Here is a 24,071-nt window from a genome sequence, read left to right on the forward strand (position 1 = left end):
AAAAGGACTGTAACAAAATAGGGCACTACTTTTTTTGATGTGAAGAAAGTTCTGCTTTTGGTTTATAGAATTATGTGATGCTGGCTTTCAGTAAAAGCTATGTAACAGATTGCATTGCAGTTTATTTTTCCGAGGATGCTCCTCAATAGTGAAAGAGAGAGAGCTCTTCAGTTCTTGACAGAGTGCAACTTTATATTGACCTAGTCCTGACCTAAAACAGATCATCTCACCCAGTCTAAAAACAACTTCATATTCATTTGCTCCTTTCAGAGAAAAGGCAGAAAAAACAAATAAAATTAAAACACAGAAAAAAAATCCACCAAACCCACCAGCTCAGATTTAGAACTTCTAAAAATTCAGTGTGTAAATACAGCCAGAACTGACAGCCCACCACACAGGGTATTAGCCTGGAACTCCTGATTCAGGAGAGAAGTAGCCTGTGCATGTATTGGATGCGTGTTTTCTTTAGTGGCACACACCATATTTTATACATGTTTGCTTTGCTTAGTCAAAATATTTTCAGATATATGTACAGAGAAAGAGAATGAGAAAAGAAAACAAAAGAAAATATGATTGAGAGAAACTAAATGATGACAGGATGTAGGACAATTTCAGTGACTAGTGAACACTGGTGACTAACAAACCTCTAAAGAATTCAACTGTATTTTGATTATACAAAAGAGACAATGCATGAAACCATTAGTTATTAAATAGATTTGTCTCTAATGATTAACTATAATAACTTTAAGGGAGTTGTAATAACTCCCTTAAACCTACAAATTACCATTTCAGACAATATTACTCTAACTGAGTTAGGTTTTCTTGAAATGCCTGATACCTGCAACTTTCTTTCAGGCCTTAATGGCTAATGTGTATGTATGTGTGTGTGTGTGTGTAGAAAAGACATGTAACAATTGAAAAGAGCAAGATATACTTCCACTTCTGGAGGAGATAGAAACATCTTAAAAGACCATTGGCCCTCTTGGTGGTGCTTAGAAGAAGGAGTTGAGAGAGACTTCTTGCCCACTGAAACTACTGGTAGAATGCAGCTGGGTAGAAAGTAATTTTGCCAGTAGGAGTTTGGCCAGTTTAGAAGTTATGATGGTATTTTGTAAAGACTTAGGTTTCTATTTTTAAGCAGTAAAGTTTCTTAATGCTTCTTCTTCTTGAAAGGACCACTTCAGATTGGGACAGTGTGACGCTCAAAAACATTTCTGCCAGTAATGCTACTGAGCAGTTTTTCCCAGAATTTTTAATAGAGTCAAATCTGTAAAAAAAAAAAAAAAAAGGAGAATGGAGAATCAAAGTAAGGGAAAGAACAATAGAAATGTCTTGCTTCTGATTCTGACATGTTTTACCTTCTTTTAAAAGTGAATCGTCCCTTGCTTTGTCTTCAAAATAAGAATATTTAAACCCAACACAAAGCAAGTCTGCTTCTCTCCGCAGGTTTTTCTGTCCTCCAGCTTTTCTTTCTCTTGTTCCAATTTCTCCATGTCCCTTTTTTAAATAACTTAAGTGGAAGTGCTGCCAGATTGCTGAACTAGTAACATTAGTCTCAAAGGTGCCTGTGTAACTCTTGAGAAGTTTGATTGGGGCACAGAGGGCCAGATGAATTTCCTTTGAAGCAAATATTTTTACCTTTAAGTGTTGTGGTCCTTCAAAAGAAAAGCTGCTCTTTCACCTATCATGCTCATCTACAGCGTTCAAAAGGTAGCCAGGGAACTTCCACTTGAAAATCTAAATTATAAAACTTAACTGTGATCTTCCTGTGCCCAGTTCTTTTTCAAAACTGAAAACTTCAGAAGACAGAACAGCAGAAAGTGGCTAGTCTGCTTGCTGTGCCCAAGGAGCCCTCCAAAGCTCAGCTGATCATTTGGCAGTAGTCAGCTGGGACAGCAGTGGTCCAGGGAGCCAGTCCTGTTTCTTTTTCTGAATTTAAGTAGACTTTTGTTTGTAAATGAACGCTAAAAATAGTACATTGTGACACGTACTAGCGTAAAGATGTACAAAAATAAATTTTAAACTCTCTAGTAACACTTATATGTCTTATAAACAATATTTGTGGGCTGATGGTGGGTGGAAGTAGTTAGCATTGAAACCTAAAACCTGAAAGAGACAAAAGTCTAGGTACTGGGCTGAGTTACCCCAGAATGGATGGGAGTGGGATCTAGGATGTTTGCATCTTGGCATTAAATATTTTCTTCTTCCAAGTTGTGCTGATAGAAAATTTATGAATTATTTCATTGGAATTGAACAACATATCTTCGCAAAGAGTAAGAATTTATTATAAACTGCATCATTATGTAGCGGGTGTGGACAGAGAAGAGTTGACAATAATGAAAAATATTGTCAAACTCAGTTTTGCCCTTCATTCTTAAAAAGGTGAACATTATGACAGTGAAGCTGATATTAATTTAGAGATTATGTGTGGTATATATTTCACTGTGCAATGAGATTGTTTCTATTCTAAGTCTGATATCTGATTAATTTAAATATCTTTGAATTAGTGAAATGATGCTCTGACTAGCAGGTCTTCTGTCAAGAGGTTTTAATGAGTATCAAGTCAGATGATTAAGGTAGGATGGTTCTATAGCAGACATGAATGCTTCAGATGCCAAGTTAACAAAGTGAAAGCTATTCCAGGAAATAAGCAACATCAGTGGCGAGTTCAAAGGAAAGCGTGGTTTCAGAGGAGTAAGCAGCTTCATTAAACGCTATTAATGATCCCTGTAGATAAATTTTGCATTTAAATTAATGTCTTGTGTCTGGAGAAAGCAGTATTACAGAGCTTCAACCAGTGATGCAAAGTGATTTACATGAGCTGAACATCTGTGATTCCCTGACTACTGACCTCCTAAATAAGCAGTTCACTTTTTTTCCCCCCTCTCTCTGCTAAAAGACAGCTGTTTGAATTAAATTCATTCTTTATCCTTGCAGGGTCTTCATTCTGGTGCTTACTGGATATTGTTCCTATAAAAAATGAAAAAGGAGATGTGGTACTCTTTCTGGCCTCCTTCAAAGACATAACAGACACAAAAGTGAAGATTGCCGCAGAAGACAAAAAGGAAGGTTTGTGAGAATTGCAAAAAAATTGATAAGAACCAACATTTGTATGTTTTTAAGAATTACACCTGCATGAGCAACCTCTCACATGTACACTATTCAATATAAAGACCTCCTAGTTTTTTCCAAAGAAGAAATTTATATATGTCATGGAATGATAAATAATCTGTTTGGGTTTTTTATTATTTACATACTGCTGCAGGTTCTGTAAGCATAGAATTTAGGAGACAGAGTATTTTTTCCTAAAAATTAAAATTGCTTTTATGTACCATGATTTAATGTATTTACTTTCTGGATTTACAGAAGTATATTTTGGTATTTTGGAGAAGCTTTGGATCTTTACAAAAGTTCCATCTATGAATTTGATTTCAGCATGGCTGAGAGCAAATGAATGTCTTTTTTCATGTTTTTCAATAAGCAGAATTTAAAACAGCTTTAGAAATTATTTTGCCTATTGGTAAGCATATATTTTCTTGTGTCATCTCATTTTCATTACACTTTAAGTTATAAGACTTATTATATCATCAGAGTTTTCCAATAATATAAGAAATAATTTCTCTCTTTTGTTTGCTTCTGAAAGGAAACACTGCAAAGATTCTGTTCCATGAATTTGGAAAACTGTCTTATGGTAATGGCTCACAACTGCCATAAAATAACTTTGACTGTATAGTATAATTAAGAGTCACTAAATTTTGCTGACACAAAGTCAGTGTAGGGGAATGACGGCTATGCAGTGAGCAGTGAGTTGTGCATCAAAGGCAGTGAACTTATTCCAGATTTGCATTTTGTAAAGGTATAATGGACCAATTCTTTAGTTTTGTAATTTTTCAGCCTCTAAGGTACTGCTTAGAAAGAGTTTCTCTGTAGACACCAAGAGTGTGTCTCAGAATTCTTTAAAACACCATTGGTGTTGAGTTTTCCAACCTGGTACTACTCTGGGACCTATTTAGGTTTTTCACCCCACGATAGCCATTGATCTCTGCATCTCAAAAACTACATAGCTATGGCCCTTAGAACACATTTACTCCTCGTGGATTCCTAAAGTAGGGGAACAATTATTATTAAACTTTTTTAGGTTTTAAATGTTCATTTATCAACAAAAAAGTTATATTTCAGTTACAGAGGTGTGTGATTCAGTATTCTTTTATGAAATTTTAGTACTTTAAACTGTAAAATATTATGCGTTCTTGCGCTGATTAATACTTATGCTTTTGATGTCTGCCTCTTGTGTATGTTTGGACAAATATTTTCACGCTCTGAGTATTAGAAGGTTTTCTGGGGGAGGAATTTTTCATCCTACACTTTTTGCAATGAATATATTTGAAAGTTTCAAAGCTGGAAGACTGAAAAATGGTTTTGAAGTAGTACACGAGTACATTTTACTGCTTTTCCTTACATTCAATTTCAACCAATTGCTATCTCTTGAAGTAGAAAAATAAAAGTATGAAAAATATTTTATCATCTTGTTTCTCCTTAAGCCTCAGAAAACCTTACTCTTATAAAAGTTTTAGGAAAGTAATTTCTTAAAACCTGATACATGGAGCTATGTAGGAGAGAGATTGTAAGAACATCTGTGCTCTAAAGGCTAATGATTTACTTACAAGTGATGCAAATTTTTGGGATAGACTCAGTGAGAAATCACATCAAGTATGCCAGGGATGACTTGAAATAGGTATGTTGCTGATTACTTGCAAAATGACAGCTATTGTTTATCTGATGAACATTTTGTAGCGTGCTTATTTTAGGATGGATTAAGATGGTCTTTGACGTGGTTTCATATCACATTATAAATCTAAGCAGATTTTAACTCCTGTTTCCTGTAGCATGTTTACAAATTAATACAACTCTGCTAAGTGCTGACACAGAAATGCACTTGTGCAGGGCTACATCACGCCGGGAAATGCCCATTCAATTCCACAAGAATGAATATGGACCCTTGGCTTTCTTCCATGACGTATTCTTTGGAGTATCATCCTGAAACTTGGTTGTTCTGTCACTTCATAATAATTTTAAAACCATGACAGTCATTTTCTGTTATTAGCATCGTGGAAGGAAAAGGTAGCACTTAGTGTGGAGCCTTGGCAATTATTGCATTTTATTAACTAGAGTGAGAAAACAAACAGAATTTAACCATTTATTCAAATTTTCTTTTTAAGTTCAACATTTTAATGTTGTGTATATCCACCTGACTACATAAAAATAAATGTAGAGGTACACCAGGTCTTTTCAAATAACATTAAACTTCTTCCTCTGCAGAGTGATTTACTAATCCTCCAGTGGTGAATATCATCTCATTATTTTCAAAAAATAATTCCCAGTACAATCTGTGCAATTCATTCAGTACCTGAAATTTCAGAATGTTTAACTTCTAGAAGTAATTGGTGCTTCTTTACTTAGACCACAGTTACTATCAGGAATGTACGATGCACCTTGGATTAACAAAAGCTTGAGTTTGTTGCTTTTTTTTTTTTTTTTTTGGATGTATGAAAAAACCTTTTTAATGCTTACAGATTGATTTACTTTTTCAAAGATTACTGAATTTTTCCTTTCAAAAATCAAATAATTTTTAAACTTGTTGAAACTGAACTATTGCTACAAGGTAATTGCCATCATGCACAGTTTTCTATTGCCTTTTTAGCATATCTCTTGAGATTAGACTGTGCATGGAAGGAGAACCTAGACAAAAACATTCTCAGTGTGAAACTATCCTGCCCATGCAAGGCCCCTTTAGCAATGTTTTTGTTTCAGTTGCTCTCTTCTGTTTTCTGCTCAGAACTGACTTTTATAATTTTATGGATCATTAATAGTTATATTCCATCTCACTTTAATTTCTAAACTCCTTAGAAAACTTATTTAACAAAATTCTTTCATGTTCCTTTTCTCTTAAATCTGCCCCTTTGACATCCCACCAGCACTTTGTGGTAGCACACTTTCACTGGTTGTGCCTCCAAAAGCCTTCTCCAGACTCCAACTTCCTCAGGTCTTTCCTACTTTTGATATCACCTGTTTCTTTTGTAAAATCTTGTTCTCCTTGTGCTTTTACAATGACATCTTCCTGAACTTTATCTTCTGATTTTATGGCCTCTTTCTTCTTGTGCATTGTGTATTTACTTTTGCAAATCTCAGGAGCCAGTGCTGTCTGATTTTCTGCAGACATTTTCTTATCAATTTTATCTCGTCTGTTCACACAACTTCAGTTGCTCCTTTGTGCCAGTGTGCCTTGCAAAAGTCCACTTTTTTGCCTTATTTTCTTTTACCCAGCCCAAATGTCAAATGTCATCTGTGACCTTTTCTTTTGAATGTGTCATTCTAAATACAAATTTAACAGGGTTTTTTTCCTGGTTTTCTTCTCTCTATAAACGCTTCCAGTGAAAAGAGCTCTGTCAACCAATGGGAGAAGCAGACTTTGTTCTAAGACTTTCACATAAGAAAAATGGAAAAAAAACATGCTTGAGAAGTCTGACAGTCTTTAAGAACTCCTGTGAAAGTCAGCAACTTTCACACTTCTTTGGTTTGGTTTGGGTTTGGTTTTTAAGTCAATTTGACAATATCCTTAAAGACTTCAGGTTTTCAGTATTGCTAATTTGCCTTCAACAATACATGTTTGCCCTACCTGTAAGTTTCCTGTAGAAATATGCTCTGCTTTCCAGCTGCTTAACAATATCTGTAACCATTTTGCTGTTGAAAAGCAACTTGCCACCTTTTTTTCCTAAAATTGTGCACTTTAAGCAAACTGATGGTCTTTTCAATATACAGGAAAAGGCTTATTTGCTTGTTTGTTGTTTTTTTTTAAATAAACTGTTTCTTAAGTGGATTTACGGGAGTTTTATTTTAACATCCTAATTTACAATGAACTACTTTTTGGTTTGACGTTCCACTGTCCTTTAGGAGGAAAAGTGATTAAACTGAAAATTCTGTTCTCCAAATCTGGACTCTAGCGAGGCATAGCTTGGTCAGTGCTTCATTTCTGCATATGACACTAGAACATATGCAGGAATTTAGTGGAAATACAGGAATCCAGGTAGGAAAATAAGAAATTAAATTATTCTGTGATTATTTTTAGACCTCTAATCTGTATGTAATGTGGAATAATTTAGATTACATAGATGCAGGGTTCCACTGCTATAGTCAGTGCTAAAATTCCTCTGATTAATTTGACTCATTTCACAAAGATATTGGTAATCTATTTGCTTTTTTTTTGTTGTTGTTTTTGTATTATGAAAATTTTGAACTCTTTGTTTGAAAGCAATTACTTTAGGATGGATTTTCTCAACTTTATTCCGGAATTATTATAAAAATGTGTATAATATATAGTAACCACAGAATCACACAATATTTGAGGTGGGAATGTCTGGAGATTATCTGGTCCAATGTGCCCTTCTCAAAGCAGGGTCAGATTGAATGGATTACTCAGCAACACACACAGATATGTGCCCAAAGCATGAAGGATGGAAACTCCACAACTTATCTGGGCAGACTGTTCCAGTGTTTGACTCTTCACAATGCATTAAAAAAAAAAAAGGCTTTTCTTACACAGAATTTTGTGTTTTAGATTGGTCTGCCTGTTAGTAAAGATGCCTTCACTCTTGAAATAATATGAATTAAAAGTTGGACTACACCTTCTGCCACAACAGATTAAACTAAGCTGCATGTTATGGTTCAACTGTCTGGCTTTTTCTGGCTTCTTAGTAATCCTTAGGTCCATATGAATTTCTGAGGAGACAGATTTATTTTGATTATGCATCATTTGTTTGAGGGAGGAGTTGTTCTTTTCAGTGTGCCAGAAGTGAAATACCATGTGCCAAACATTTTACATTCCAGATTTTTTATGTTGAAAATGTCTATTTGGAGCAGTACCGGTCTCTTGTAAGAAATTCTGCAATGTGCACTTTGATTTATTCTGCTTAATTACTGTCTCAGCTACTTCATGATTGCTCAAGCTACTGCAGTGAATATTCAGGAGACAATTTTTCATTTTAAAGCTTCTTATACCTGTCAGGAGGCAGTATGTTGGGATGGGAAACATAACCATACAGTCACCTAGACTTGCAATAACCAAAGCAGTTAAAATTGTTTCGGGATGCACAAGCACCATGCAGTTCAATCAAGGGAGGAGATGGGATAGAAGCAGAGTTTTGCCCCCATATTCCCACTGCCCCAAAGGAAGAACATATTGAGGAAACCTTTATTCTGCAATGACTCAGTTACATCCCCCCTAGAATGTCTTTGCTCCTGGCTCACCAACAAAGTAAGAAGGGTCTGAATCTCTTCTGCCATCATTAAAGAAAAACTCCTTTCCTCCTGGTCTGTGGACTATAGTTTAAATAATTAGGGGGCAAAAAGAGAGCTGCCTTTCTCTCCCTGTTCCTTTTGGCATTTGTGAGCACGTAGGTGCTCTCCCTCTCACCTTTTCTCCTTCTTATCCAAGCAAATAAGTTTTATGTGAGCCTTGAACCTTTAGAGACATATCAATCTTTGTAGCTCTTGCTTTAGCCTTGCACCGAGTGTTAAATGCAAGTGGCAGCTCCATTCCAGCAGCTCCCAGAGAGACACGGGGCATGTTCTGGAGCTGAGGGAAAAGTGTCTTTTGTGATATGTGTAGAATGAAAATGAGAAAAAAGACAAGCAAAGTCTGATTCTTGAGCAAATGCAGAGCAGCAGACTATTCTGGGGTATTCTGGAAGGTTGAGAGAATATATACATTAGCAACCAAAAAGTTCAGCAGTTCCTAGATAAATTTACGTCATTGCTTCCAGATTTTCCTTAGAAAACAAGGTTATCAAGGTGGGGGAGAAGGGAGAAGTTGTTTGTTTGGGTTTCTGTTTTGTTTTGTTTTTCATTTTGCTGACAGATTGTTGAAAAGTATCTTCAGACACTCCTTTTAAAGTTTGAAAACTCAGCCATGTAAGACAGACAAGAGAAAGCGTGGAAGAAACAGGGAATATCTTCAGTACACATGTTGCTGAAGCACTTTTCAGAGCAGTGTGTGTGTGGTAGGTGATTTTTAAATGAGTCAGACAGTTTACAACCTTCCTGTATAATCTACAACCTTTCTTATTTCTGTGGGAAAAACGAAAATCTGAAAAGGGAGAAAGATCTTTAAAGATTTTTACTGGCCTAGACACAGCCTGGTATCTTGCACTTTATTAAGGAACCATGAGGACTAGAATGCATATTTCATGTGTACTTTGTGTTCAGAAACACATTTAGAAGGCCTTGGGCCATTTGCAAAATTTAACTGTAATTGGAGTTATAGGGCATGTAGTTCATGCTGCAGCTCCTCAGAGCAATTCTGAGGTTCTGTACAGACACAGCAGGTAAGATCTCTTGCAACTGAGTTTTGCATAGCTGTAGAACAGATGGATTTACAACTATCCCTCCTAAATTCTGTACTTAAAATTGTAAAACAGGCTGGGCTTAGGGCCTGTCACTGTCAGAGGCTGAGCATATCATTCCTTGAGGGATAATCAGAGAAACTTTCTGGGTCTTTATATGGCCACATGGAACATATACACAGACATCATAAGATTTTGAATTTACATATTTCTTAAGTTTAAAAACTATTTTTTAAAAAATCTATTCCCCCTCCCCCTGCTGTTTTAACTCAGGGCAAGTTCCATGGATCACTAAACATTTTTATGGGGGATTTATCTGGTTCTATATCTTACATAAATCTATTAAGAATACAAGTCTTCATTTCCAAAAGATATGTTTTCATTACAAGATGGAAATTTTTCAGGTACATGTTACTATTTTCACTTAAGTAAGCAAGGTGTACTTTAACACCATCATCTGCAATTTTTTTTTCTTATTTCTGCAATTAATGACTTTGAAATTATGATAACCTTTTCCTGAATATAAAAAAGGAGGAAAAATATCAATAGATAAAATACATTATTAAATTTTATGGAATTAAAGGAAAAGAGAAAATCCTCAGGTTCCATGATATTGTGTCTTTAAATACTACACACTTGCAGAGGAAGAGATATTAACACTTGCTGAAGAGAAGGAAAAGTTTCTTGATGACTTAAATAGTTGGCATTATTTCAGTTCTAGGGGTTCTTGAAAAATATTTCAAATATTCTATTATTCCAGTTACATTTTTGTTCATAATGATATGTGAGCATATCATTGTCTCATGAGCTTTGTGGGAATTTTCTGGGGGAAATGCAAACTATTCCTGGAAAAAACAGTCACTAAAAACAGCTGGGAGTGGTGACCCAGCTGTAAATTCAATGCTACATTTTATCTGTAAAAGCAATATATGACCACTCACTTCAGTTGAATCAATAGACATGTCTCAAATTTGATGATAAAAAATGACAATTTGTGAGACAATCATAGAGTAGTAACAGTAGAAACTGGCAAATAAACTATTTTTACAGAATTATTTTTGAGCTGGAATATTTTACTTCATTACAAAAGTTCTGTAACTTCTGGCAGCAGTATTAATAAATGAGAAAATAGTTTAAAGTAATTCACTTTCAGACTTCTTCTGCTGAAATTCAGCCTATTGGAATCAGTTAAAGAAAGTTACGTCTTTTGGAATTTTTTTCCTAATTCTTTTTATGATTTTTATAAGATAGACCCAAATACAGGCATCTAAAAAGGAAAATTTGTTTATTTACTTAATTGTATACTACCATCAATCACTAAAATGGAAGAGGAGAAAGAACCTTTCTTTTGGCTTTGTGTGTCTCTTTCCTCAGACCTTTTTTTCTTCATAGTGGAAGAATCAGCAGACCAAAATGTGATTAAGGATTTTTATCCCATAAGCTGTTTGAAAGTCTTCCTAATTCATAAAAACATTAATAGTAATGTATAAAATTGCTTCTTTTTCTGTTCAAAGTGAATTTGCTCTGAAGGCATAATACTAAAATTATGATAATCATACTGTTGGTTCTGTGTAAAAATTGCCCCTTTAAAAAATGTTCTGTAATAATGTTTACAGGGTATAGCTGGTATGTGTGTTAAGTACATCTTCTTATTGAATCAATTAATCAGTTAACAGAATTAAAAAGCAGCTACAGGCTAGCCTGGATACATCATACAGTGGAGAGTTTTGTGAATTGTTAGTTGTTGTTGACAGTGAGAATGTTTCATGCAACCAACAGAACTCCTGCAGCCTCTTGCCCATGGTAGTGCTTTTATTCTGTCATTAACACCAAAGAAGGCTTTCATCAGTTTTCTGTTTATTGGCAACTGCTGGTGTGCTGTGCCCTGAATAATCACTGAAATTTTTTCTAGATTTTTTAAAAGACTAGAAAAAAATTAAACCAGCTTTCCATATAATCTGGTTTTAGAGGTTTTTTTCGTTTTCATTCAAAGTTGCTTTACACCAGTTGTGTCCTTCAGAATTTCCTTTGGTGGTTTGCTTTTCTTGAGGACTGCCTATGAAACGTGTTTTGTGTCAATCATACTGGATATGTTTTAAACCATTGTGTTTCCTGCAGACATTATTATATATATTTTATTGCACATGGCTTATTTGTGGGGGCCTTTTCAAAGATGACACTTTCTGTTGTGGTATTCCTTACCTTATGATGCAAGTGATGAGCGTTTCCCAAGACATGTGTTAAAAGGACAAAAAGAACTTTATTGCACTTCTTACAGGAAGCCTTTTATAAATAGAGTTGTAAGATGAATAAATGATGGACAAATTCTTTAACAAATCATTCACTGAACCCAGGTTCAAAAGGGAACAATTCAGTACTTGTAAGATATTCCAGATAAAAACATCTCTCTGCGTGACTGGGCTTTGTGGTTGTGACAGCATAAAGATATACACAGGAAAGGTAGTGGGGGAGGTTTATTTCCCTGCCTGATTTCAGAATAGAGCAGCGGGAGAGATAACACAGGTATGACGATATACCACTGTGTCTTGAGCAGGGAAGGGACCAACCAGTATTAAAAATCACAGCATTAACCTGGTTACTATGCATTTTCATAGTGCTCCTTCCAGTGAGCAGCATGGATGCAGCATGGAGCAGCATCATGGATTTCTTCAAGTCTGTCTGTATCTGGATACCTTTTGGCAATGGAGTCCATTTGTCCTGTTCTACTCTGTTGTTGGTGTTATTGTTCAAATCTAGTTTACACACTCAAAATGATGCTATTTCTATAATAAATTTTCTTAGGTAGGAGTTGGCATTACTTGCTGTTTCATCTCATTATTGACTTCAATTTTGTAAACAATGAAATAAATGACAAGTTCTTATCTACTATGCCAATTTACCTAGTCCTTTGAGTAAAATGCTAGTAAAATAAAAACTTATTCCTCATACTCCCGGCTTAGCTCTCAAAATAGCTAAAATGAACCATTCTCACTTATTTTATGGAATATATTTATAAAGGTGTACACCACACTGCTAAAGAAACCTAAAATTTAGAATTTTCACAGAGAACACCTACTATAGAGTTTGTGTAAATCTGGAACTCACTGTTTTTCTTCAGGACTCTTTGTGCAAAGTATTTAAAGAGATCTATGTCTATACTAACTTTCCCACTTTTGTCCAGTCAGGGTTGCACACCATGACTTCAGATGGTCACATTTACACTCTTTGAAGAGGACAGTCAGTGTGCCTGAATCAATCTTACCCTAAGCCTAGCAACCCTACCTGCCAAGCAAACAGGACAGTGGTGGCAATCAAATAGTTGGGGCTGGAATTTAATTTTGAGCATGGAGCTAAAATTCCTGCGAAAATAGAAAAAAGCAGCAAAGAGTCACAGTCCTGTCCCTAGTGGTGAATTTGTCTTTCCTTGGACACCATATTGCAGAAATACTGCTTAGAGATGCAGGTCTGCAGATTCACAGCCTTTAGGATAAGCCTGTCACACTGGTTGTTGGTAGAAATACCATCTCTGAGTAAAGTTGCTCATTTGTGCATGTCTTTCCATAACTACAATCCCAGGCTACTTTACATCATCCCTCTACTTCATTCACATTCTGCCAGGATATTGTGTTCTGGTTAAATTTGAGAGGTGCAGGTTTCTTTTATTCATTCTCTATGTTTTAGGTAAACGTGGGCAAATCTCTTGCATTTTCCGGCATCACATGAATGAAATGCTAGATCTTAATTTTCTATTTTTTGTCCATGCACACTTGTATTGAAAATTTTCAGTACAAAATCATGGGTAATGACCCATGATCAGACTGGACGATGTTTCCATACAAGAGTATGTTTGGTATGTATCACACCAGAGGGAACTGTAGGTAGTGGTTTTAATTAATGCACAAATGAGAAAAGTGAGAGCAGTTATTATGAAATTATTCAAACAAATGCTCTGAAGAATGAGGAAAAATTACCAAGGCCGAGATTTTTGTAAATAAAGTGCAAACTTTCTGGCCAGAGCAGGTTAGTTCATTTTGGTATTTGGAAAAAAATGCATTTCATGGTCTGTCTCATGCCACAGGTTGTCTGCTATGGAGTGAGCATAGTGCTTCTGGGTCATATCAGGGTTACTCAGTCTTCACTAAGAGAGTGGGGAGGCACTGGAACAGCTGAGAACTGGAACAGAGAAGTGGTGAATGCTCCATTCCTGCAAGTGTCCAAGGTCAGGCTGATGGGGCTTTGAGCAACTGAGTCTAGCAGGGGGTGTCCCTGCCCATGGCAGGAATGTTGGAACTAGGTAATCTTTAACGTCTCTTCCAACCCAAACCATTCCATGATTCTATGATTCTATAAATGTTTCAGACTTTACCTGGAGAATGAGATCATTATAAATCATAAAGAATTCTGGAGTCTATCTAATGCTGTGCTGGGACTATTCTGATTTTAGGAAATAATTCTTCACCAAAAGTGTTATCAAGCTTGGAACAAGCTGCCTAGGGAAGTGGTTGAGTCACCACACCTGTAAGTATTTGAAAGATGCATCAGAGTTCCACTTGGGGACATGGTTTAGTGGTGGAGGTCACAATTAGTGATTGCAAATTGATGATCCTAAGGGTCTTTACCATCTAAATTATTCTAGGATTCAATGAACTGCTTAGAAGGAGAGAAGATATACATTTGGTGCCAATTTAGTCAGTTAAGCTGACTTTCCAGTTCTCCTGCATTGCTAGGGCAGCATATACCTATGAAAGCTTGTCAGAAGTTGTCAGGGTTTATATTTCTGATTTACACCTAAGAAGTGGATCTTTTGGTTTTTTTCCAAGGGGATAAGAAAAGAGTTATGCCTCTTCTTTCCATTAACCTCAAATGGATGATTGAAGCCTCATGTTCTTATAAGAACACAAGAAAAGCAAGAGTTACAAAGACATTTGTGCCTGGATGTGCTTTCTTTTACTGCAACCTCCTTCACAAGATTGTAAGAAGACTGTTAGGAGGCTAATGTTAAGCTTAGAAAAGAGGTGTTCTGTTATTTTCTCTTCTTAGAAAATATTTTGTAATTGTCATACCAATTGTATGTGGTACCATACCTATGTTCATTTGAAAGAACAACCAGAAGGACAGCAGTAAGAGTTTAAAAATATATTACCACTTTTCTGATAGAGGGGAGATAGGACTAAATTGCAAGCATCCTTTTTAGGAGCTGTCTTGGGGAGGGGATTACCATTACACAGGAAGGGGTGTGTAGAAGCACCAGGAAATAGACCCCTAAATTTGGGATTTTTCTAGAACAATATTTCTCATTGCATTTGGAGAGATGAAAAGGTCCTTTTGATTTTAAGCATGGGGCAAAAATAAGCCAGTTGTATTAAAGTGACTTTCTGCTTATGCTTGATTGTATTCTTGGATCTTTTTTTCTAAGATCAGCCATGGAAAAAATAAAAAAATCAGTCTGTCAGGTACCCAAATTTTCGAAGAACCAGAGAGAAACAGATGGAAGTTTATGAAAAATGAGCTGTCTCTTCCAGAATAGTGAGCTGTGAACTGAGTATGACAAGAAAAGAGGGAAGTTACAGAAAATAATCACACACATGTAGATGCACACCTGAGCAATGTAGCTTGCCAAGGCTCAGGATTGATTCCTTTCCTGAAGGCATTGGGAGACCAGACAGTAAGAGAATTCACAAATGTCATTCACTTATTTATAAGCTACTGACATGTGCTCTGATGGCATCTTATGTTTACAATAAATTAATTTTTTTTCACTTCTAATAACAACTATAAAATCTTTTTTGCCATTTCTGGTTACTACTCCATAATTAATGCAATGCTTTCCTTATTGATGCATGCTTTTCTGTCTCTAGGAGTTGAGTGACTCCCAATGTTAACACAGAGGTAGCATTAATCCTTTGCAAATAGTGTAATCAGCATGTGATGGAAGTCACTTGCTGTGAAAATATGCAATTGGTATGATTTTAAGTGCCATATCAAGTCCCACAGCCTGAGCATGTTAGTGAGTACAACATCCTTAGTGACTGAAACTCTGAACCTAGGTAGGAGAGATGGAATCTGCATAAAGCCAAAAATTACCAGGCTGCTGGCAGATAAAATTTAAAACCTTACAAGTAACCTGTCCTCATTTAAGAGTGGATAGAGAGTGAAACTCTGTGTCAGTAAATATATTGGGGGGGAAAAGGAAACAGTAACTGAATATGCATACATTGACTGTTTCCATTGTCTCACAGCATTCTGGAAAAAGGTGGAATTGTGGACGGCTTCCAGCTCAGTGCTCAGCATGTGAGAGAAAGGCACATCTGAGGTTAGGAGTTATAGAGAAAATCCTGAAGGTAGTATTATACCATTGTGCCAGGCAATCATGTATCCATAGCTTCAAAGCTGCATGTTGTTCTGCACATAGCCACTGACAAGATACATCTAAAGAATAATTAAAAATTATTTTTGGGTGATCTAGCTGAGGTAAAGAGAAGACTTCCAAGGTTGACCAGAGGTAGGGAGATCCACTTCGACACTGGAAGGCCTCATATTGCTGGGGATGTTGAAAGAACTCCAGGAAACTCCACCTGAAGGTACCAGGCTTGCCTTCTGAACACAGCTCGGTGTGGGTCTCACAACAGATCACATCACCAAGGCTGTTTTATCTGCCAGCATGGACTGCCTCAGGCTCTATAGGCTTCGGACAAGGACAGGTTTTAGATACAATACAGCGTGAGGATGAAGCCTTTAGCTAAAGCATCTCAAAAACATTACTGGCCAGAAGCTCAAGAAAAGTGTTTTCCCAGCCTGCCTCCTAGCAGATCTGAAGCCTGTTTTATTGACTTCTTTTGGATGCAGTAGAGTGAACTGGGTGGCCTCATACAACATGGCAGTTTAGGTTGAGAAACAGAAAAAAGAGAGGCCTGTAAATGGTTTTAAAGAGAATTTCAAAGTCATATGACAAAACCAGGCTACTATAGCTGAACAATTCTACAGTGGAGACCCAATTCAATTGACTTAAATTCATTTTTCCTCAGAGAAAGAAATAAGCATTTTGTTACCCAGAATTTAAGAAGACTCAAAATTTAGTTTGAGTGTAAGTGATTTGATGATTGAGAGATTATTTAAATAAAAAAAACAACATTAATTTATTTGGGTCTTCTCTGAAATTATGCTTTTTTTGTTCTAGGTTTCTTCATTGTAGCTGATACCAATGTATGCTGGAGATGGAAAAGTTTGAGGCTTCTCCATCTGCCCCCTTCAACTTTTGAGTAGTGGTTTGGCTTTGCAGTACAGAGATTTTCCCTTCTTGTTTTTTTACTTTTCTTTTTCCCCTTCTCTTTACTGACAAGTTTAAAAAAAATCCTCAACTAGAGAGTGCTTTTGCATTAATTACATGAAAACTTTTTTACTGAGAAGTTTGGAGATTTTTCCCTCCTACACATTTTGTTATGTATGGTTTTGTGCTGTTAAGCCAAAAATACATCAGTCTCCTATAATACAAATCTTTCTTGCTTCTCTAGGCAGGTTTCAAGATGTAGCTATTTTGCTTGCTTCTAAATTCTGGCTCTGCTAATTAGTTTTGTGTTTTGTTAATTTTTTCCCCTTAATTTGTATGCATTCAATTGACTTTAATTAAACCTCCTTGACAGACGGCTTCTTCCTTTAGTCCCATAATTTCTTTTTTCTTAATCCTGACACATCACAAAAAGTCTGCTTTCATTTACTCTGGCATCAATTCACTGTAATTCCATCAGAGTGACTGGAATTACTTTGAATTTACTGCTTTATAAGCAAGAACAAAATTTGTTCCCATGATTGACAATTACAGACATTTGAATGGAGGTAAAAACCACAAACCTTTCCAAAATAATGTTCAGTCTTTACTCTTAATGGGTTTCATGTCACCAAGGAATATGTCACGCGATTTTTCCAGTGGCCATGTGGTGAGAAAAAGAATCTAAACACGTGAATGTAAGAATTGGTTATTACTAATGAGCAAGCTTAAAAATTAGCATATTCTAACATAATGGAAGACTAGTACAAGTCAGACTCTCTGTTTTTTAAAATTACAAGGGATTTTTTTTCTTTCTGTGAAATGAGAGAGAGAGTAGAATCACCTCAAGGATATTTTCAGTGGTTACATCTAGACATCCTTCGCTCTGGTCTGAAACAGTAGAAAGTACATTTATCTTATCTGTGACATCAAATGTTGCAATTACTTGCTTCTGAGTTATGTGAAGGCATTTGACAATTAAAACTTTACAGTGGTTTATAGTTGCCCTTCAGGAGAGGGGGGGTTTGTTTCTTTGCTGCAAAAGATTAAGCAAAAGAAAAGGTGTGCATAATATTTACATTTCTACCAATGTCTGAAATGTCAGTAGTTCAGGTCCCAAAGGTTAAAATGTTATTTCCTGATCTTTAATGCACTCTCACTTCTGTTCTGCAGAAAAATGGAAAGGAAGAGGAAGAGCAGGATCACATTTTGAGTCGGCACGCAGGCGGAGTAGAGCTGTTCTTTATCACATCTCTGGACATCTACAAAGAAGAGAGAAGAACAAATTAAAAATTAATAATGTAGGTGAAACTCTTTTCTTCCCCTACCCCCTCCAGAAAAAAAAAAAAAGAAAGAAAAAGAAGTAGCCTTTGCACTAACTTAAGAAAAATTTAACGTGCTGTAAAAGGCCAAAGAGTACTTGAGATATATCCTGATCACAATTTTACAGCAACAAGGATTAGAATATTTCTCTCTGAAGCATATTTCTGCCTACTGTGGTGTTTGCTACCATATAGCAAGATAGTGCATTTAATCATACTGTAAACAGACATTTAATGCCATGAAAGCCACATCATGAAATTTCTCAGAACTTAGATTCCACAGGTTCTCAGAATTTTAGATTCCAATTTACCTTGGCATCTCAATTATTACTATCTCCCCCCCCCCCCCCAAAAAAAGGCTCTGATTCTTCCTCTATCTGAAACCTGAAACCCTTAATGCTGTTAAGCTCCAAAAGGTCCCACTTCATTTAGGCAAGCTTTCATGTGAATTTCTCCAACCTTATGCTGTGATATTTATCTGTGAATTTCCTAACTGAAGTAGTAATGTTTCTGTCTTCAAATTAATTCTGTATTCTCCCAGTACCTATAAATAATAAGTTCACAAAACATGCTGTGAATGTTGCTAACACTAAATCAAACCATAGACAAACCAACAATATAGCAAAAGAATGACTTCTAAATAAATGTTAATGAGAAAAAAATAACTCTCCTGCTTTGTGCAGTACAAATTAAAAGTTAAAAAAGACTTGCTATAGATAAAGGGCATGAAAATACACAACTGCTATATATGTCATAGGGCATACAGCCACTTCCATTGAATTTAAATCTTAAATGTTGAAAAAAGATTAAATATTGAAAAAAAAAAAATTTTTTTAAAGTTACAAGTGTTTCATATTGAAGAAGCATAATAATAATAATAATAATAATAATAATAATAATAATAATAATAAACCCCACAAAATATGACCAGATCTTCCAGGGATATTTTCATCATATAGTAATATGATAATATTATTTATCATATTGGAACATGACTTTTGAATTGTTTTTGATGCCTTACCTGTACTGTCAAAATGCTAGTGCAGATGTTATTTTACTATGTTAAAACATTTATTCTGAGACTAATTTACTAGTTTTAGTATATGAATTTTTGGAGCTATGGGCTGGAAATAATATGAGGAATGCTTTCTTTTCCATGATTAAAAAATGCACTGACTCTAAGAACAGTGAGAATTCAGCTGCTTAAATTCATTAATAAGAACCAAGAATAGAGAAGACAATAACATCAGTATTTCAAAGGAAACACAAAGAAAAATGCTGTGACAGACAAGGAAATTGTAGTTAAGTCTATGGTTATGCAGGTTTTGTCTTTTTAATTTCATAGTGAATAACTTCAAGATCAGAAGTAATCTTAGCTTGCTGAATGCACAATATTGTTTTGGGAGGCTCTTTGTTACTGGAACAGCATTAACCAGGAGCACAGTAACAGTGAGCAAGAATTTTGTCAGTAAATAATGCAAGACAGGTCATGTCCCACAAGCTGCTTTTTGGGGAGGGTAGGTGTTTTTTGTTAAAGATATGAAAGGTGAAAACTGAGAATTTCTACAGCTTAACACTGAAATATTGATTGCATAAAACAGTGGTAAGACACAGATTCAAGACAAAGATAGTCTAATAAGAAAGGTAGTCAGTTCTGGAGCCATATTATGGTAGATTAATATTTTGATTTAGATCAGGAGTGTAATTTTAAAGAAAACCAAAAAGTTACTCCTACTAATTGTGCTTTCATTCACATAAACTGGATTCCTGCAGATGAAGTTAAACCAGGAGAGGCACTCCAAGTACTGGAGTTGTTCAGTCCCTAGGACCAGGTTAGAGATAGTCTGAAAGAACCTCCTCACAGCTTTGTGTACAGGATGCTTTTTTCAATACCAGTTACTTCATTCCATATGTTCCTATTTACAGTATTATATCTTTGTGTATACAAAGCTCTCACCTATCTGTCCAGTAGAATAATATTGCTCTGCAGTGAGAATTAGTTCAACAGAGGAAGAAACAGTTTGGCAGATGCAGTCTCCTCTTACTCCATTTAATCTGTATTAGTCTTCTTCAGGCCTCAACATTCACAAAAGTTATTCAATGAACATCTGTATAAATGAATGTGAGGTCAAGGTTAGAAAAAAATGTAACATTTGTTCTTGCCTGCATATGTTATTGTGATTTTTTTTACAAAAACATCAACCACCTAAGTGCTCTGTTGCAAGAAATGCGTCCGTGTAATCAAATAATTGTTTTGTCTCCTTTAATCATTTTCTCTCTTTTTCAGAATGTTTTTGTAGATAAACCAGCATTTCCAGAATACAAAGTTTCAGATGCAAAAAAATCCAAATTCATATTGCTGCATTTTAGCACTTTTAAAGCTGGCTGGGACTGGCTTATTTTACTGGCAACGTTTTATGTTGCTGTGACTGTACCTTACAATGTTTCCTTTATTGGCCATGATGAGCTGTCTACAACTCGAAGCACAACTGTCAGTGACATTGCAGTGGAAATTCTCTTTATCATCGGTAAGATTTGTTTGGGGATTGTTTGGGATCTCTTTTCTGACATTTAGGATTTTCACAGAATGAATAATACTTTAGAAAAGGAAATAATCATCCCTTTCATGACTTTAAAGAAAATCAATTTTAGCTGTATGGCTTGATATTTTATCTGAACTTTAGATCACCCATTTTTTTTTTTTTTAACTTTAAATTTATTTGGGTAGTTCTGCTGTTACTCTAAAGGGACTTTTGATTCCAAGGAAGATTGAAACCTCTTGTTTCACCCTGGGGATGCCTCAAATCTTCCCAGTATAGGGATGTGCCCTAGAAATGCCACAGTTTTGTTCTCAATCTGTGGGGAAATTTTTTTATTTCACACTTAGAGGAGTTATGGACCATAAGCTGAATAGATTTCTTTAAATATCAATGTAAGATTTAAACTCATACTGCAATAACACACAAATACAAAATCAATATGCTACATTGATAACTGGGATAGAATTTGAGAGGTTTGAGTCTGTCATCTGATCTATTCTCTAAACTTTTATTTCTGTGATCCATTTAATTCTTATACCTCTTAAGAATCAAAAAGGAGACAAGGTCATATCTAATAATGGCTTTATACCAAAGAAATGGGGTTTTTTTTGGTGGTATATTTTTTCAATTTATTTCTCAAGATTGAAAAGAATCCCTGAATAGAGTCAAACAGATTTTTCCCCTAGATTTAACAGTTATAATAACACTCAGTGCTGTCACACTGACAAACCAGAGCTCAGATCTGTTGCTACTTTCAGGTAGAGAAGCTATCATTTTTAAGAAATAAGCCAAGTTGGGGATGTCTTTCTTAAACATGAAAAGGGTTCAGATGAGTTCTGAGAGAGAAAGTGTCTTGGTTTGAAAAGACAGGTGTCTGCAAATGAAGGCAGGAGCCTCTCTTGAAATGGAAAATGTAAACCCCCTCCCTCTGAATTATAATTTTGAAATTAAGGGGCTCACAGGTAAAGATATGAGAGTAGGAATAAAAGTTCTTTATTCGGAAAAATAAAAGGAAAAATAAAAATGCAGTAATACAAAACAACACTGACAGAGTTAGAACATGACCTGACACCCTGTTGGTCAGGGTGTTGGCAGCTGTCCCTTTAAATGGTGGCTGCTGTCCTCCTGCAGGAGGGATAGGTGTGGTTCTCTTGAAGCAGTGATCCTGTAGAAGGCTGTAGTTTTCCTCTGAAGGTCCAGTGGGGCATAGCTGGGCCTGGTCTTCCTCTGGGAATCCAGTAGAAAAGGCTGACTGTGGTGTACCAAATCTCAGATTATATCCAGATAGGAATGCTTAGCTCCTCCCTCTGGGTGGAGCTTCTCATAATGAGACGATGTGATTTCACCAGTCATGCAGTGACACTCAGTGGCCCATTAACAGAAGAAGTCTCCCTGGAGGGAGGATTGGTTGTGGAAGAGATTAAAAGAAAAATCTGCCTCACTTGGTTCTGACAGATGGCAATAGAATACACACCCCTGTCCACATCTTGCATTTGCAACCTAAGACGGAAAGATAATCCGTCATTTTCAGGTAATAAGATCATTTTCAGGTTTGAAACTTCTTTCCACTTTAATCTTTCTTACTTTTTTTTGAGAAAAAATACAGATTAGCTCAAACGTTAAAAGAAACATTACAATCTTTTCTAGAACTAAAGAAAATTGAAACACCATAAACCCTTATAAATAACTCAGAAGATTTTCTTATAAAAATTTTGAAGAGTTTATTCCTTTTCTCTGTCAGCTTTATTGTAGACAGTAAGACTGGTAGGTGATGTGGCTGATGGAAGAATCAGATGTTATGATGAATAAATATTTGTTTCATCCTTTGGTCATTGTTTTGTCATTAGACTTAAGGTCTAAATGTCTATTTTACGTTCACTATTAGATTTTGCTGGACTCTTTCACATTAATGTAAACAATTCACATTGAAAAATTCTCAAGCACTGCAGTAAGAAGCTTGTATTCTGCAATGCAGATCATCAAGGATCATCTTTGATGTCTTGTGTAAAAAGAGTGAGGTGCCTTGTGTAAAAAGAGTGAGGTTGTGACTCTAATCAGTCGTAAATTAATGTTACCTTAAGAATACTAAATCAAATAGACCCATTGATGTACCTGGGTGACTTTATAAAAAGAGTAGACTCAGGATTACAATATTTTGATAGTGGTATAAATAACTGATTTGTGTTATAAATGTGTTTATTTGAATATAAGCACAAGAGAGTATAATCTTTATCTAACTGTTTTATCTGATGTAGTATTCATTCAAAACATGAAAGATGGTGAAATGCTCAGTGGTTATATATTTTGCTGGAAATATGGAGTCTTTATATCAGTAAGTCAAAAGCAAAGACACGTCTATGATCAATAGAATGGCTGAGTAAGAAAAATAACGCAAAGATTTTCTGTAAGTTTTACTTCATATTTTCTAGTTAGATTTTTAGGTCTGTATCTGTAGTCCAGGAAATCACACTATGGCTGTAACTAGATGCATTCAAAGAAATGTACACGTAGCACTAGAAGACACTTTGATTAATCATGTTACTGGTAACCACTGTATTGTAGGATACCAATATTCCTCCCCCAGAGTTTAAATAACAGCTCAATTTTCCCCAGAATAATTTTCTTTTTCTGGAGTTATTATCTGATTTAAAATCTGCTGCTCTGAGGAAAAGTTTATGGAGTATTTTCAAGACATTGTAATACTGCATTTAAATCCCTGCAGAGAATTTAAAGAAAATAGTGTGTTTATGATCATCTCTCAAGGGTCCCTTTTCTGTTAAAATGTTGAATTACTGTGTCTCAGAACATGTATAACTATATTGAAAGTAGTAAGATTGACAACATACCTAAATTTAAGCATAAATTTCCAGGTGTTTGTTGTATTGTGGCTCTGACAAGCACATCTTTGATGGATGATCTATGTGCTCTGAGAAAAGTCAATGAGAAATGTTGAGAGAAATTCTTCTTATGATGCTGCTGCCTCAGAAATGCAGTGGGGAGATCTGTATAATACAGGATCTTCAGCTGTATTACAGCTTTGTAGTCATGGATTGAGGTATCACAAAATAGTAATGGATTGAAGAAATAGAGTCTATCTACTTTGATTTTATTCATATTTCTGAGAAGATGGAGCAATATCCCTTTTATGAGCATGGTTTGCATAAGCACTCATTTGGACTTGACAAGGTCTTGGTTTTTAGCTGTGTTACCCAAGACTGACTATATTCTTGGGCATATGGTGTGACTCCTGGGGATGGTCCTGTGGATGGCCAGGAACTGGACCTGATGATCCTGGAGGGTCCCTTTCAACTCAGCTTAATCTATGTTTCTGTGATGTGTGTCAACCTGTGCTTAAGCATGATAAAAATACATATGAAAGTGGTCTTCTGACTTGGGGTGATACAAGTAGGAGCATTGATATGAATTAAATTATTTATAAGAAAAGCATCTAGCTAGAGGCGTAACTGCTGTAGCCTTTAAAGTTCTCTAAAACACAGACAGAGATAAACAATAATAACAGCCCATTTTGTGACATTATCAGGGAAGA

The 24,071-nt window shown here is 35.7% G+C and overlaps 1 protein-coding gene across 1 annotated transcript in view; it reads left to right on the top strand.

The window, feature by feature from the left end:
- Window positions 1-24,071, top strand: part of KCNH8 (potassium voltage-gated channel subfamily H member 8) — a 176,421-nt gene that overhangs the window by 67,982 nt on the left and 84,368 nt on the right. The window contains exons 3-5 of the mRNA XM_030943733.1: window positions 2,938-3,069; window positions 17,836-17,963; window positions 20,272-20,512. Of these exons, the coding sequence (XP_030799593.1) occupies window positions 2,938-3,069; window positions 17,836-17,963; window positions 20,272-20,512 (501 nt within the window). The remainder of the gene's footprint in view (window positions 1-2,937; window positions 3,070-17,835; window positions 17,964-20,271; window positions 20,513-24,071) is intronic.

The sequence above is a fragment of the Camarhynchus parvulus genome, chromosome 2, assembly GCF_901933205.1.
Source record: "Camarhynchus parvulus chromosome 2, STF_HiC, whole genome shotgun sequence".
In the NCBI taxonomy this organism is placed as follows: domain Eukaryota; kingdom Metazoa; phylum Chordata; class Aves; order Passeriformes; family Thraupidae; genus Camarhynchus; species Camarhynchus parvulus.